Source organism: Bos javanicus, chromosome 1, assembly GCF_032452875.1.
Source record: "Bos javanicus breed banteng chromosome 1, ARS-OSU_banteng_1.0, whole genome shotgun sequence".
Lineage (NCBI taxonomy): Eukaryota > Metazoa > Chordata > Mammalia > Artiodactyla > Bovidae > Bos > Bos javanicus.
In genome coordinates, this window is record NC_083868.1 from 126,232,748 (window position 1) to 126,249,668 (window position 16,921).

General features: G+C 39.4%; 1 protein-coding gene and 1 long non-coding RNA gene across 4 annotated transcripts in view; one reads left to right on the forward strand and one right to left on the reverse strand.

Moving 5' to 3' along the window:
- The window catches only part of PLS1 (plastin 1), a 127,604-nt gene that overhangs the window by 51,951 nt on the left and 58,732 nt on the right, over positions 1–16,921 (reverse strand). For all 3 annotated transcript variants that reach the window (XM_061419559.1, XM_061419566.1, XM_061419575.1), the window contains one exon: positions 5,356–5,461. In XM_061419559.1, the coding sequence (XP_061275543.1) occupies positions 5,356–5,425 (70 nt within the window). In that variant the 5' untranslated portion in view covers positions 5,426–5,461. The remainder of the gene's footprint in view (positions 1–5,355; positions 5,462–16,921) is intronic.
- On the forward strand, positions 5,460–16,135 carry LOC133249334 (uncharacterized). The gene is made up of 3 exons (XR_009736913.1): positions 5,460–5,569; positions 7,479–7,562; positions 14,301–16,135. It is a non-coding gene; the product is annotated as an uncharacterized LOC133249334 (long non-coding RNA).

A 16,921-nucleotide genomic window follows, 5' to 3' on the forward strand; every position in this document is an offset into this window, starting at 1 on the left:
TCGTGCATCATGTAAAATACACATAAGGCACTTTTGTTCAACATTTCACTTGGTGGCAGTTCTGTTTCACTTGTCAATAATTCATTGCTTCCTCATTATGTATTTATGATATCATTATGTAGGCTGAATCATGTTTGATGTCATTTTGAGATTAAGTGTTCAAGAAATAATTTCACACCTACATTTGGATTTATGGAAATAGGTTTCTGGGCGTTTTCATGTCATCACTGATATAACCTTCCCTGGGTTTTCCCAAGAGACTGGATTATCAGTTCTTGACACAGAAGAAAGGCAACATTAAACACTTGTGGCCAGAGTTGGCAACAGGGCTTAGGATTGATTGGTTAGTTGCCTGGATCCACCTTGTACTGGCTCTCTTCACTCATCTGGTAGTAGTTACTTTGCTTCCTATGTCTCTTTTTCCTCTCAGTAAAAGAGCTGTCATCACTATTAACTGAATGAATGATAAGACAGAAATTTCTTTTAAACTCTCAAACACAAGTTTTAGAATTAATACTGTTCAGAATGGAGGAAATTTAAACTAGAATCTACCAAGAACCAAAACAGTGCTGTGATCTCCAAAGGAAGCTAAATTGCATGATTTTGCAATAATTGCTTTCTTTGAATTTAGAGTAAAATCTCATTACTTAGTACATCACCAGTTCAGAATTGCTTCCTATAATTCTGAAATAGACAAATAGACGAGGCAGACTCAGTGCCTAAGAGCACTGTGGCGAGGAGTATTTAAACAAGATCATGAAAAAGTTATGTGCTAACCATCACACTAAACTAACATTAAGAGTTGGGCTCTGAAGATGGACACATCTGTGTGCTTAAATGCCAGCTCCTTCCCTACAACCTCTGTGGTTTGGGTATGATGTAACAAGAAATAATAGATACCACTTAATGAGCACATATTCTGGGTCAAGTGGTTTGTTAAGAACTTGAGGGCTTCCCTGGTGGTTCAGTAGTAAAGAATCCACCTGCCAATGCAGGAGACACAGGTTCAATCCCTGATCTGGGAAGATCCCACTTCCCGGAGCTGCAGAGCAACTAAGCCTGTGCACAACTTCTGAGCCTATGCTCTAGAGCCCGTGCTCTGCAACGAGAGAAGCCACTGCAACTAGAGAGTAGCCCCCAATCGCCACAACTAGAGAAGAGCTCATGCAGCAATAAAGACACAGCACAACCAAAAATAAAGAATAATCTTTTTTTAAAAAAAGAACTTGTCTAATGAAATCCATACAACTTTGAGGTAGTTAATAATAATATTCTAATTTTAAAGATGAGGTAATCAAGGCTTAGGTTAAATAGCCATAAAATCACAGTTTATAAAGAAACAAGACTTTCCTACAAATCTGCAACAAAACAATGAACAACCTGATTTTAAAATGGGCAAAGGATGTGAATAGACATTTCTCCAAAGAAGACATACAAACAGCCAATAAGCACATGAAAAGATGTTCAACATCACTAATCATTAGGGAAATGCAAATCAAAACCACAATGAAATATTTTATATTCATGAGAATAGCTATTGTAAAAACAAACACAGAAAAACAGAAAGTAATAATCATTGGCATAATTTGAAGAAATTGAAACCCTTGTGCATTGCTGGTAGGAATGCAAAATGGTACAACCACAATTGAAAACTATTTGGTAGTGCCTCAAAAAATTAAACAAAAGTCAGTGATTCAGCAATTTCACTTCTGAGTATATGCCAAAAATAACTGAGGAGAGAGACTTGAACAGATATTTGAAATACCCATGTTCATGGCAACATTACTCATAATAGCCAAAAGGTAGAAACAACTCAGAAGCCTGTCAACAGATGAATGGATAAACAAAACTTAGTAGAAACAATGAAATGTTATTCAGTCTTAAAAAGTAAGGCAATTCTGACACATGCTACAACACAGATGAACCTTGAAGACATCATGCTACATGAATAAGCCAGTCACAGAAAAACAAATATTATATGATTCTACTTATATACATTACCTAGTGTAACCAAACTCATACAGACAGAAAGCAGAATGGCGGTAGTCCCAGAGGACAGGGGTTGGGGAAAGGTGGATTGTTGAGGAGTTAGTCTTTAACAGTACAGTTTCAGTTTGGGAAAATGAAAAGGTTCTAGAAATAGATGGTGGTGAAGGTTGAGTAACAAGGTGAATATACTTAATGCCCATAAACTTGTCTACTACATTGGTGCTTGCCAAGGTCATTTGCCATCTGCCTAAACGGGGGAGTGAATCCTGTCTCCACACACCCTGAAGGGAGTTCAGGATGGACAGCAGAAATAAGGCACTCTCTGCTCCAGGGAACTGGAGAAGGAAATGGCAACCCACTCCAGTGTTCTTGCCTGGAGAGTCCCAGGGACGGAGGAGCCTGGTGGGCTGCCGTCTATGGGGTCACATAGAGTCGGACACGACTGAAGCGACTTAGCAGCTGCTCCAAGGAAACTTGTGGCACAGGTCTTCCTAACAGTTAGATATTTTCAGAAACTGATTTTGTAAGTCCAATCCTTGCACCTCTTCACATTTAGAAAAGCACTAAATTCTTTCATGGTAACATCAGCTTCTTGTGACTAGCAGAAAATCTTTTGTAAAGATAACTGCTTGATTAAAGGAACTCTCCCTTCATCAAAATCACATATATTGACCTCCCCCACTGCCTCTTTGGAGCAGTTTCTCAGAGCCACCTGTGGTGCTGTCTCTCAGGCTGCAATCCTCATTTTTCCCCAAGTAAAACTTAACTTGCAACTTTCACATTGTGCAATTTTTTTTAGTCGACAAACTGTACATTTGAAAACATGGTTAAAATAGTAAATTTTATGTGTATTTTACCACAATTGCAGAAAAACAGGACAAATATTTTAACATCTTACTTTTCCCTAGAGACCAAAAAATATCCCATCTAGCAAGGTTAGATGGGCATCTTTCTCCGTCTCTGAGAAAAGCTGTTTGGGACCAATTAGTAGAGGGTTACAGAGTTCATGAGTAGCAATTTATCTTGTAAATAAAGTAAGGAAGTATATATTCTGCTAGTGTTAGCACTTCCCTCACACACAGCAAATTGCCTTGCTGTCAGAATTGTTTCATCAATGATTCATCCAAAATACCATTAAATAAATATTGCAAGATTATACATCCATGAGTTATAAAGATTAAAGCTGGTGTGCGAAAGAAAACAGACTACTAATTTATTTTACTAGGACCAAGGTAGCATTTTTACTCAAGCTGCCAAACTGCTCCTATAAAATAACAAAAACAACCAAACTAGGAGATAAGGGGAGGGGGCAGGGTTTGTTTTGTTTTTTGGCTGTGCTACAGACCATGCAGGATCTTAGTTCCCTGACCAAGGAAGGAACGTAGGCCCCCTGGAGTGGAAGCACAGAGTCCTAACCACTGGACCACCGGGGAAGTTCTGGAGCTATGTTTTCACTACTTCCTTTCTTTCAGTGCTCCGAATTAGTAGAATATTTCAACATTGCTCCCACTTTTTTTTCCTTGAAATGACTCTGTGCACTGCATACAATGTTCCATAATTTTTTTTTTTAATTTTACTGATTTATTTTAGTTTTGGTTGTGATGGGTCTTCATTGCTGCTGGGACTTTTTTTCTAGTCGCAGTAAGCGGGACCTACACTCTAATTGCAGAGAACGGGCTCTAGGCTGCGTGAGCTTCAGCCCTTGTGGCACACAGGCTCAGGAGTTGTGGCTCCCAGGCTCTAGAGCACAGGCTCAATAGTTGCGGTACCCGGGCTTAGCTGATCTGCAGTATATAAAATCTTCCTGGATCAGGGATCAGACCCGTGTCTCTTACATTGCCAGGCGGATTCCTAACTACTGCTCCACCAGGGAAGCCCAAAATGTATTTTTAACAATAACGTTTTAGAAACCACATCATAGTCATGCAGTGCTCTAGCACCGCCAAAATAAAGAAAGTGAAAGTGAAGTCGCTCAGTTGTGTCCGACTCTTTGCGACCGCATGGACTGTAGCCTACCAGGCTCCTCAGTCCATGGAATTTTCCAGGCAAGAATACTGCAGTGGGTTGCCATTTTTTTCTCTAGGGGATCTTCCCAACCCAGGGATTGAACCCAGGTCTTCCACATTGCAGGCAGACGCATTACTGTCTCAGACACCAGGGAAGCCCATTAAAATAAAGACCAAGGTTAAGGAATTCATTATGAGCCAAAGGCGGCCACCAGGTGGATTGTATTCTCAAGGTCTGAGTTACTCTCAAAACAGCTAAGCAAGAAGAAGTGGAAAGGCCCACAGATGTGCAGAGTTCACTTTATTTCATAGCAATGTTTTGTAAGTCATAAGCTTCCTGAAAGCATTACTTTTGCTTTTTTTTTTTGAGAAAGGGAGCCTTGGGTTTTTTTTGTTTGTTTTTTGTTTTAAGTTAAGTCTTCCTTTCTTTATCTTAGTTTCTAAAACTTCCGCACTACATTTCATACATTAATTTCAGACATTATTCACTAAGTTTAAGAGAAATCGAGGCCCAAGACCAACTGTGACCACCCCATCCTCCCTGGTCTGACTCTGTTTTTCATGGGGTGCCCTAACACACCAAGGCAGGAGCCCACTGAGGCAGGAACAACATTGGGGCTGTCTCTGTTTCTATGTCTATTATTTCCTGTGCTCATCTTTCACCACGTGCAGAGTAGAGGAAAAGACGGTATCAACACAGTTCTCCTACGAGTAAAATGCAGGAGAATCACGATCCATCAGAGGATGGGGGAGTTTTTTGGAAGAAAAAGACCTAGCTGTCAAAATGACATAAAGACAAAACACTGGATGGCTTTTAAAGTGAAAGAAGAAGAAATAAATAAATAAAAGTGAAAGAAGTATAAGGCATGCAGCCTTTAAAAACAATACTTTTAAAAAACATTATGCACAAGTGAAGAGGAAAATAAGACATATGGTCTTTAAAAATCATATCGAGGTTTTAAAATACTCTGCATGAAGTCAGAACATGTCATTGTTCATGACAAACACACGGAGGCCAGAGTTCAGTTTACACACAAGGAAGTGTTTCCATATTTTTTTCTCTGTAATGAGATCACATTAAGCATATTCAGTTACACTGTCATTCATTAACCTGGAGTATTCTCTGCAAAGAAATGATCAGAGAATTCAAAGTCCAATTCTCCCAGAAATTCAAGCAAGTCTTAGTTTATCTTTTAGAAAGAAAGAAAAGAATCCAGTGAAACCCAGATGGGATACAAAAGAAAAAGGAATACATCTGGGGGTTAGAGAACAGTAGAAGCAATGGAAGGCATTGTTCCATTCCTGGAAGGCTGGTATCCAGCAGAATAGTAACTGTGCATTTAGTTTTTCTCAAGCATACCTATTTTATTAAAGGCTTCTTGTAGTTCCTCCAGCTCCTCCCGAGAAATGGTGGTGGTACTGTTCTCCATCTCTGAATAGGAAAGACTACCTGCAGGTCTTTATATCTGGAAAAAGCAACGTGAGAAAAAAGAACATGAGCCCTTTGCAAACATTTATCTAAACAAGAACAGAGGACACAGGCAGTAAAGCATCTGGGAGAAACCACCTGAGAGGTAAGGCTGACAAGGAACAAGTAGGAATAGATTCCCTGGTAACACTCTTTCCCAACATAGGTCAGGCAGACAATAACAGGGAAGAAACACTGGTTTTTTCACACCCTGTGCTTATCCAAAGCAAAGGCATTTCTCAATGGCTTGTATAATTTTCCTTTCTATTTGACTTCACTGTTTCAGAAAAATAAGCATTTCAAGTTGAGAAAAGTATAGCATTTAAAAATACTCAGGATGTGGTCGAAAAGTAAAATTTTAGGACGTGAATCATGTAAGTGAGAGGCTGATGATTTCGGGATGGAGCTTGTGGCTCAAACGTTCAACTTTACATTATTCAACCACAGCCACAGCCACCTCCTCTCCCTTTCCTTGAGCGAGGTCTTTCCCAGATTAGTGGGGCCTTTCTTATTCCAAGCAGGATAAACAAACTAAAACCAAAAAAAAGAAGACTGATGTAAAACTGGATTGTAAGAAAAGCAGGTATATAATAGTCATTGTAGAAAATAATTGGTAACAAATGCCCAAATCAGAAATGTAACTTATCTACAATCCTACTCTCCAGAAATATCAACTAGTACTTTTTGTCATCTACATCTTTCTGGTCTGCTTTTCAAATGCACCTGTACCTTTACTGGGGCGTGAAATGTGAGTATAATTTTTTGTGCTATTATATGTATCAACATAATATTTAGTGGCCACATAATAACTTATTTGGTAAATCCCTTGTTTCACAGTGTTTGCACTGCTTCCAATTTTGCATTGTAAATGAATGCTACAATGAACAGCCTTACAGATAAATCTCTGTACATAGCCATGTTTATTGCTATAAATAAATATCTCAAGGAGGAATTATTGACTTTTGGGGGGAGGCCACACCTCATAACTTGCAGTGATCTGATTTCCCCAACCAGGGACTGAACTCAGGCCACAGCAGTGAAAGCGCCAAGTCCTAACCACTGGACTGCCAGAGAATTCCCAAGAATTACTTACATTTTAATACTTTATACTTTAATACTTTTATTTTATTTTTAAACTTTACAATATTGTATTGGTTTTGACAAATATTGAAATAAATCTGCCACAGGTATACATGTGTTCCCCATCCTGAACCCTCCTCCCTCCTCCCTCCCCGTACCATCCCTCTGGGTCATCCCAGTGCACCAGCCCCAAGCATCCAGTATCGTGCATCGAACCTGGACTGGCGACTTGTTTCATATATGATATTATACATGTTTCAATGCCATTCTCCCAAATCATCCCACCCTCGCCCTCTCCCACAGAGTCCAAAAGACTGTTCTATACATCAGTGTCTCTTTTGTTGTCTCGTACACAGGGTTATTGTTACCATCTTTCCAAATTCCATATATATGCGTTAGTATACTGTACTGGTGTTTTTCTTTCTGGCTTACTTCACTCTGTATAATAGGCTCCAGTTTCATCCACCTCATTAGAACTGATTCAAACGTATTCTTTTTAATGGCTGAGTAATACTCCGTTGTGTATATGTACCACAGCTTTCTTATCCATTTGTATGCTGATGGACATCTAGGCTGCTTCCATGTCCTGGCTGTTATAAACAGTGCTGCGATGAACATTGGGGTACATGTGTCTCTTTCCCTTCTGGTTTCCTCAGTGTGTATGCCCAGCAGTGGGATTGCTGGATCATAAGGCAGTTCTATTTCCAGTTTTTTAAGGAATCTCCACACTGTTCTCCATAGTGGCTGTACTAGTTTGCATTCCCACCAACAGTGTAAGAGGGTTCCCTTTTCTCCACACCCTCTCCAGCATTTATTGCTTGTAGATTTTTGGATTGCAGCCATTCTGACTGGCGTGAAATGGTACCTCATAGTGGTTTTGATTTGCATTTCTCTGATAATGAGTGATGTTGAGCATCTTTTCATGTGTTTGTTAGCCATCTGTATGTCTTCTTTGGAGAAATGGCAACTCCTATTTTTAAAGTGACTTCGTGGTTTGACTATTCAATATAAAGCTAAAGGTGAGTACAAATTATGTATACCTCTTATACACACCTCATTACTTTAATGTGTATTTCAGAAAGTGAAAATGAACTAAATAAGTACTGAAGCTAAGTAGGAAAAAAATTTTTATACACATATTTATATAAGAGGTTCAACATCATCCCTGAACATCTCTGATTTGGGGGGAAGCATATAATTTTTTGAAATAATTGAATTAAAATTTTCACTGCTGCTGCTGCTGCTGCTGCTGCTAAGTCACTTCAGTCATATCCGACTCTGTGCGACCCCACAGACGGCAGCCCACCAGGCCCTGCCGTCCCTGGGATTCTCCAGGCAAGAACACTGGAGTGGGTTGCCATTTCCTCCTCCAATGCATGAAAGTGAAAAGTCAAAGTGAAGTCATTCAGTCGTGTCCGACTCATAGCGACCCCATGGACTGCAGCCTACCAGGCTCCTCCATCCATGGGATTTTTCAGGCAAGAGTACTGGAGTGGGGTGCCATTTCACTGATTACTTAAAAATCATATTAAATTATGTGAATCCTTCTAAAGAGTACAGTATATTTGTCATTCATGATCTGTAAACCAAGTTGTTTAGGATTTTTGTTATTCTTTCAAAAGACATTATTTTTGTTAAAGTACAGTTGGTATACAATATAGTGATTCACAATTTTTAAAGGTTATACTCTATTATAGTTATTATAAAATATTGGCTATATTTCCTGTGCTGTACAATAAATCCTTGTCACTTACTCTACACCTAATAGTTTATACCTTTTAATCCCCTATCCCTGTGTTGCCCCTTGCCCTTCTCTTTCCCCACTGGTAACCACTGGTTTGTTCTCTAAATCTGGGAGTCCACTTCTTTTTTGTTGTTGTTATCTTCACTAGTTTATTGTATTTTTTTAGATCCCACGTGTATGTGATATCATGCAGTATTTGTCTTTCTTTGATTTATTTCACTTAGCATAATGCCTTCCAAGTCCATGCAGGTTGCTGCATATGGCAAAACTTCATTCTCTTTTACAGCTGAGCAGTATTCCATTGTGTGTGTGTGTGTGTGTGTATGTACATCTTCTTTAGCCATTCATCTACTGATGGACAGTTAGGTTGCTTCCATATCTTGGCTACTGCAAATAAAACTGTTAGGAACATCGAGGTATAAGTATCTTTCGGAAAGCGTTTTGGGGGGGTTTTGGTTATATACTCAGGAGTGGAAGTTTGGGGTTTTATGGTAGTTCTTGGAGAAGGAAATGGCAACCCACTCCAGTGTTTTTGCCTGGAGAATCCCAGGGATGGGGGAGCCTGGTGGGCTGCCGTCTATGGGGTCACACAGAGTCAGACACGACTGAAGCGACTTAGCAGTAGCATCGTGGTAGTTCTATATTTAGTTTTTTGAGAAACCTCCCTACTGTTGTCCATGGTGGGCTTCCCTGGTGGCTCAGATGGTAAAGAATCTGCCCACAGTGTGGAAGATCCAGGTTTGATCCCTGGGTCAGGAAGATTCCCTGGAGAAAGGGATGGCTACCCACTCCAGTATTCTTGCCTGGAGAATCCCATGGACAGAGGAGCCTGGCTACATACAGTCCATGGAGTCCCAGAGTCAACGTAACTGAGTGACTAACACTTTCACTTTCACTATTTACATTCTCACCAACAGTGTACAAGGGTTCTCTTTTCTCCACATTCTCTTCAACATTTGTTATTTGCGGTCATTTTGATGATAGCCATTCTGACAGGTGTGAGGTGGTTTCTCATTTGGTTTTGATTTTCATTTCCCTAATGATCAGTGATGTTGAGTGTCTTTTCATGTGGCTGTGACCACCTGTAATTCCTCTTTGGAAAAATGTCTATTCAGTTCTTATCTTCATTTTTTAATTGGGCTGTTTGTTTTTTTGATCTTGAGTTATATGAACTGTTTATATATGTTGGATATTAACCCCTTATCAGTCCTATCATTTGGAAATCTGTTCTCCCATTCAGTAGGTTGCAAAATGACAGATTTCTATTTCTTACAGTTACTCTGGGGCCTGATTCTAACTAAATATGTAATAAAATTGTTTAGTTTTTAAATACATACACACACCATTGCCCTCTATTTCTTTCTACACTTTTTAAAAAAAATCTGAAGAGCTCAGTTCTGTAGAGTAAGAAAAAGGCAGTAATTACAATTTCTTACATGTTAGCAGTAAGTACATATTCACATTTTATTGAATTCTCACTTTTAGAATGTTTACTTATTTTGTGGTGAAAGAGATGAAACAGTCCTTTTAGGACGTTTAAGAATAACCTCCCAGTCTGCAAAATGCTAATTCTGTTGTGGCTGGCTTCCAGTTTCTGTGGTTTGGTCATTCTGCATATCCTTTCCCATATTCAGAATAGTTTCTATCCCTTGCCTCAAGTTTTAAAAATAGTGGTCCAATTTTAGCATTTGCACTCCACAGAAATGCTGCAAATTAACGGTCCTTGTGTTGACCTTGCCTATGAAATGATAAATACACCTGGGGTTCCATTCTTTGCTCAAGCCTATTTAAATATATGTCACTTGTTAATTACATGAAATATTTTTATTCTCCCATAATCCAGCAGAACCAGCACATAAAATTAGTGAAAAAGCAATTTACCCAAATGTTATTATAAGTATAAAGAAGTTTGTAGCATTACACAAGTCCTTTAGTATTTAAATGAAGCAAATATAATAGATGCATTACACAAGTCCTTTAGTATTTAAATGAAGCAAATATAATAAATACAGAACAATCTTTAAAATATATTCTTCTTCTGGTTTTTTTTTTTTTTTTTGGCCGCAACATGCAAGATCTTAGTTCCCTAATCGGGAATAGCATCTTCGCCCCCTCCATTGGACATGGGGTCTTAACTGCTGGACCACCAAGGAAGTCCCTTTAAGATATATTATTAAAAGAATAAAACAAGGAGCAGAAAATTCAGTATGGCTGGGGGAGGGGGAGCTATATCAGTTGAATATTTATAAAAGCATTTCCAGAAGGATACAAAGAAAGGTAATAGTGATTGCCTTTCTAGGGGAAATGGGGAATTGGAGGCCAAGTAAAAAGGGAGCTTATTTTTCATTACATATTTTTAGTCACTTTTTTAGACTAAAGGCAGCCAAAATAAAAAATAACTGAAAAACAAGAGAAGTGATTGTGATGGGAACTTCCCAGGTGGTCCAGTGGCTAAAACTCCACACTCCCAATGCAGGCGACCTGGGTTTGATGCCTGGTCAAGGAACTAGATCACACGTGCTGCAACCAACAGTTTTCATGCCATAACTAAGACCCAGTACAGTCAGAAATATTTTTTTAAAAAAGAAGTAATTGTGGAAAGACAATGGAAACAAAATAAATACTAGTGGTCTGAAAGTATACATTATTGAATACTGACAGACAATAAGATTACTATATATAGTTCTTACACTATATGTTACAATTTTAAGTAATATTTGCCTCATATTTCCTTAGAGGCAAAATACTATGATTAAAATAGCAAAATAATTTATAGCTTTCTACAAAGGCATGAAGATTTAGCAGTAGAATGGTAATGGAAAACATATCGCCTCTTTCATAAGTGCAGACTCATGCATACAGTATCAATATTTTTCTAGATTTTTGCAAAATTATGATAATCAAGTACAATGCAAAAAACTAAGACACTACATAGTGTGTCTTAACAAGCATTTTTATATCGCACAATAAACCTATCAGGAGTAACACACTGTTGGCTGAGAAAATACAGCTGTTGAATTTGATGTATAAAAAACTGTTCTAGCTACATGATCCCAAATAAATTGCTTACTATGATGTTTTTCCATGGGAAAATGTTTCTGCTACAATAAGATAGCACAGACTTCTTAAAATTTTGCGACCCCATGGACTGTAGCCCACCAGGCTCCTCTGTCCATGGAATTCTCCAGGCAAGAATACTGGAGTGAGTTGCCATTTCCTTCTCAGGGAATCTTCCCAACCCAAGGATCTAACCTAGGTCTCCCACACTGCCAGCAAATTCTTTACTGTCTAAGCCACCAGGAAAGGCCCTAAAACTTTACGGAAGAGAATTAAATTTTTAAAGTAGTAGGTAACATTTTAGAAGAAAACCCCAATGACCCTATAGCTAGTAGCCCAATATTTTTCTTACTAGTCCCATAGTTAGATGATTAATGCACTCTCTTAAATGCTTTGTGTCCATTCTCTTTCTCATGACTCCATAAGGCAGGTACTGTCCTCATTTTATAATTGACAAAGGGATGGTTCAGAGGATTGAATAACTTTCTCAGTGTCCCAATGTGAAGAACTCTCAGAGGCTCCGAACCAAGCTGTAGCAGAGCCCTACTGTGTCTTATTCCTTCCTCTAGGCCAGTATCTTCTGAAGTCTCCCCAATACAATCTGATATCAAACCATAAAATGTATAAATATGTAACTGTCCAATAATCATACAATAATTTATGTAACATATGAAGCATATATACCTGTGAGGTAAGAATTTGCATTTTAAAAGAAATCAGCCTCTGTAAAATTCTTTGTAAAGTTTTGGGGACAAACTTCCAACTAGGTCAACTCATACTTATCAAGCACATAACTTGTCAGTCCTGAAACACCAAAACACAGAGTCACTAGAATTCACTCTGTAGTTTTAGAAATGAAGCACCCATCACTAATCGGTACCCAGACACCTGGCACTGACGCTCACCTACCTGGATGCCTGAGATGGCTCAGAACAGCACAGCTTTCCAAAGTCAGTCCTATGAAAAGGAGCCAGAGACAGCCAGGATCACTGTCAGAGACCCAGCAACAGGGAAGGTTATGCTGGATTTTCTAGACAGGTACATCTTCCCATGGCTTTTGACATGTGTCTGTCCTATACATCTTCAGTAATTGCAACTCTTCTTTCCTCCTGTTTTTTTCTTTTTTTAGCCCATATAATTTTAAATAACACCTTCTTTTACCAAGTAAAACCTTTCTTCCCTGTCTTAATTCTTAAGTGTACCCTGACACAACCAAACATAAATTTGGAAAGTTAACAGTATATTCTAAAAATGGACTTCTTAATTTAGATGAAATTGGATCTGATCTTTTCTCCTCCCTCAAATTTCTAGCTTCCTTGAACCTCTAAAAGCTTTACCAAAATTAGCCTAAGTAGCTCTTTATGGCTGGCAGGTTCTAAAGTTCTTTGGACAGTTTCAGAAAAAAAGGCATCAGAAACAACTCTGAGACCACCAAGACTTTGATGCCTTTCTACCAGTCCCAAAGGCCCAAACTGTGAGGGACCGAAGCTGTCTTCACTGGTACTTTCTGGCTTCCCAGCTCTTCTGCTTTCCCTCCTCTCACTGCGGTCCCAGGTCCGGGTCACCTGAGATTCTGAATTCTTGAGGGAGCCACTGACTCAGGGCACGCAGCCTTCCCCCTAGTCCATCTTCCAAAATTCCCTTCTTCCCTCACTCCCCCTTCGCTAGTATTGTAAACGCTGATGGCAAATACTTAGAACTTTCAGTGAGGCTGGAACCACGCTATTCTCCTCACACAATAACCTCACCATTTACCTATTCTTCTACTGATGGAACAAACATCCTCCCTTAAAATGTAAATTAGAAGACTACTGAGATTAGATAACCTGCCCAAGGCAGGCAGGCAAAATAGAAGATTAAAAAACAAATCAGCTTCTTAACCTAAGCTCTCAAATCTACATACAGTTCAATTAATGTCCCTATCCCTGTTCTCCCACTGCCAGCATCACAGGTAGTTCCCACACACACGTAGTTTTGAAGAAAGGGTTGAGGACCAATTGACACTTATGTATGAGTGACTAACAAACCCTCAAGGTGTTAAATTATTCCAACCGTATTTTTATTTTAAGGGCATCTGCCTGTTTTCTTTAGTTGAATAATGGATAAATACATGATTGTTTAATCAACAAAATATTTATACAACAGTAGGATAAATGAACTGCATCTACCTGCTTCTTAAAAAAAATAGTAAATCGAAAAACCAAAGTGCTAAAGGATACACACAGTATACCAATTATTGTAAATTATAAAACACAGAATACTTTACATGTCCTTTATCCTACCATACACATGTAGTAAGACTTAAAAACACACGGGAAAGACACAACAAATTAAGAATAGTGTTTGTCTATGGAAAAGGAGCTTCCCAGGTTGTCTAAGGAGAAGGGCTTCCCAGGTAGCGCTAGTGGCAAAGAACCCACCTGCCAATGCAGGAGACTTAAGAGATGTGGATTCGATCCCTGGGTTGGGAAGATTCCCCAGAGGAGAGCACAGCATCCCACTCCAGTATTCTTGTGTGGAGAATCCCAAGGACAGGGGAGCCTGGCGGGCTACGATCCATAGGGTCAAAAAGAGTCGGACATGACTGAAGCGACTTGGCACACGCATGCATGTGGAGAAGGAGGTAAGGGGCACATCTGCGGGCTAGAGCTGATGTTTTTTTTTTTTAATGATAAATTCGAAACAATTATGGTAAACTTTTAACATCTGTTTTAAATAATTCATTACTTTAATTTTTAAACTCAGTAAAAATAATAAAGATAACAAAAGAATGTGTTTTGAAAAGGGAAAAATTTCCCAAAGCCCCTCAAGGTTTTTTGGGGAAAAAATCTCTTTAATACTTTAATCATAAGCAATAAAAATAGTTAATAATATTGGGGCAGAATAATTTATTGAAATATAACTTGTATTTATTCTCCCACCCCGTTCAAAAACCAATAACTAAATCTTGTCTTAGGAGTTCTGGCAGTCCAGAAGGCAAAAGCAGATTGGAACCTGTGGTCCCTTCAGTCTTTGGACAGAAGCACAAGCCTTCTCGGGGCTCACTTAGGCTGGTTGTGCTGGGAATGGGGCAGCAGGAGAAGACCACCTCTGAAGAAGATGAAGAGGAGGAAAGATTATCCTGGTGGAAACAGAGGGGAAGCCGTGGATGTGAGCAAAGAGGCCCGGGGAAGGCAGAGAGAAGGGACGAAGTGCCACAGAACCTCTGCTGGAGGGACCCACGGGCTGAGCCGGTGCATGTTTCCCAGGCCCCCTCAGAGGATGAAGGACCAAGGATGAAAGCCCTTCCTCCCAGCCTTTGCCGTCTCTAAGATCCCGAGACAACAGAGGCTGATGGACAGATTCCAGGTGCCTAAGACTTGACGGGACTCAGGCAGGATGAGGCGTCACAGTCAAAATAAAGTTGCTTTCAAGAACATAAAGAGGGGATTCCTTGGCTGTCCAGCAGTCAGGATTCCACACTCTTGCTGCCAATGGTGTCGGTTCAATCCCTGGTCCAGGAACTAAGAATCCCCAAGTCACGTGGCCAAAAAATAGAATACAAAGAAATGTGATATTTCTTTCCTACCTGACTTTTTTACGGTAAAAGCCTTGATGGTGTCTCTCTAGAGAAGTGACTAGGATCAGGGGTGCCAGGGCATTTCAGTATCTTCTACTGGTGTCCCCTCCTTCCCTTCTTCACCAACTGTGATCCTAGCTCCCACCACAGCCCTCCTCTTTGCCTATTACATTCTATATTCAACTCTCCATTACAGTTGAAAGATCACAGGGTCACTGGAATATATCCCTATGTGAAAAGTAAACAGCAAAGAAATATAAATTAATTGAAGAGTTTTCTTTCTAGTGTAAAGGAAATCTGGAAAAATATTTTCATCTGTCTATAATATTTCCAGCAATTGCCTTTTTTGATTGCATTTCACTGCATCATTCATTTTGTAAAAAGCAAACATTCATGTTCCGTATCAACTTGTTCAGTTTTTCAAATCAGACTTTCTTTAGTTAACAGGAAAGTCCACCGACTCACTAATATAAGGGTGAATTTGGATACCACTGAGTTTGTTAAATATTAGTCTCCTACTCTACATACCAACCTGGATAGCCCTTTGGACAGAGAGAATTTTTAATGGGTACAGTAATTCAAATTTTCCCTGAGCATCCTTCTGGTCTGACAGAACTGAGCTCTACTTCCTCATTCATTCTACAAGAGGCAGACATGTTAGGTAAAAAACATTCCTAAAAAGTGATTAATTTGATTGCTAACAGCTAGAATTTTTTAACCCCCAAACTATTTTTTAAAATAGTAGCTATGGTTACTATGAATTAACTTTTTCTCAAATAAGCAAAATAAATTCCTAAGTGCCTGCACCAGAAAACATAATTAGACACCATTATGAGGAGTTAAGCCAGGATTAACACCTGGGATGAAGGGGTTTGGCTCCAGGTTGACTCATTTGTGACCTCTCAAAGGGACGCCTGCCAATCTCCTGCTAAAACAAACAAGACAAAAAAATAACAATACTGTTATTGTTATCTTAATGTTGGGGCTCTTCCCCCCTCTTTAGTTTTTCCAAGTCTTAACCATCTCATTACTCCCCACACTACCAAGTTAACATGCTTTCTGCCCCTAACTCTCAACCAACAGTCCACTCACCACCCCCGAATGTCCCCAACTCCTTCCCACCTGCCTTAGATATGAGCACCTCTGTCTTTTCCTTGCCTCTTATGTATTATCTACATACATTATTGTGATGGCAATGGATACAATAATACATTCATTATTGTATTCTTGAATATGTGTTGTCTTGTAATAGTCACATTTTGCTATTTTATTCTTATCTTCCTAACATCATTGCTGTCTCTTTGCAGGTAAAAAATATATGTTTTCTTCTTTTTGTGTTCCCCATGGTCTTATCATATTATATATATGGGAAAATATTAGTAAAATTTATTAATAGCGATATTTCCCTTCATAGAGCAGGGATGAAAAAGTGAAAGTGTCAGTTGCTTAGTCGTGTCCAACTCTTTGTGATCCCATGGACTGAAGCCTACCAGGCACCTCCGTCCATGGAATTCTCCAGGCAGGAGTGGGGTGCCATGCCCTTCTCCAGAGGATCCTCCCAACCCAGAGATCGAACCCAGGTCTCCTGCATAAGCAGGCAGATTCTTTACCATCTGAGCCACCAGAGAAGCCCCAAGAGCAGGGATGGTGATAGATCAAAAAAGGGCCAAACCAAACAACGGTCCATGGGAAATGTGTCACCAACAGATGGGTAAAAAGACTAAGTGGGGGTTTCAGCATCTCAGTAACCAGTCCTCATTCTCTCCCCTCCTTATTATTTATTCAACAATGACTTATGAGCACCTCTTCATGGTGCTGAGTATTAGAGGCACAAAGATGGCACTGAAATTTTGAACCCACATGGGTTCAAAATCTTTCAAAATAATCTTTAGTCAACCTTTCCCTTAAATCTTGCAAAATAATTTTTGCCAACTTTTTCCTAGTTCAATTTAGTCGCTCAGTCATGTCCTACTCTTTGCGACTCCATGGACTGCAGTACACCAGGCTTTCCTGTCCAT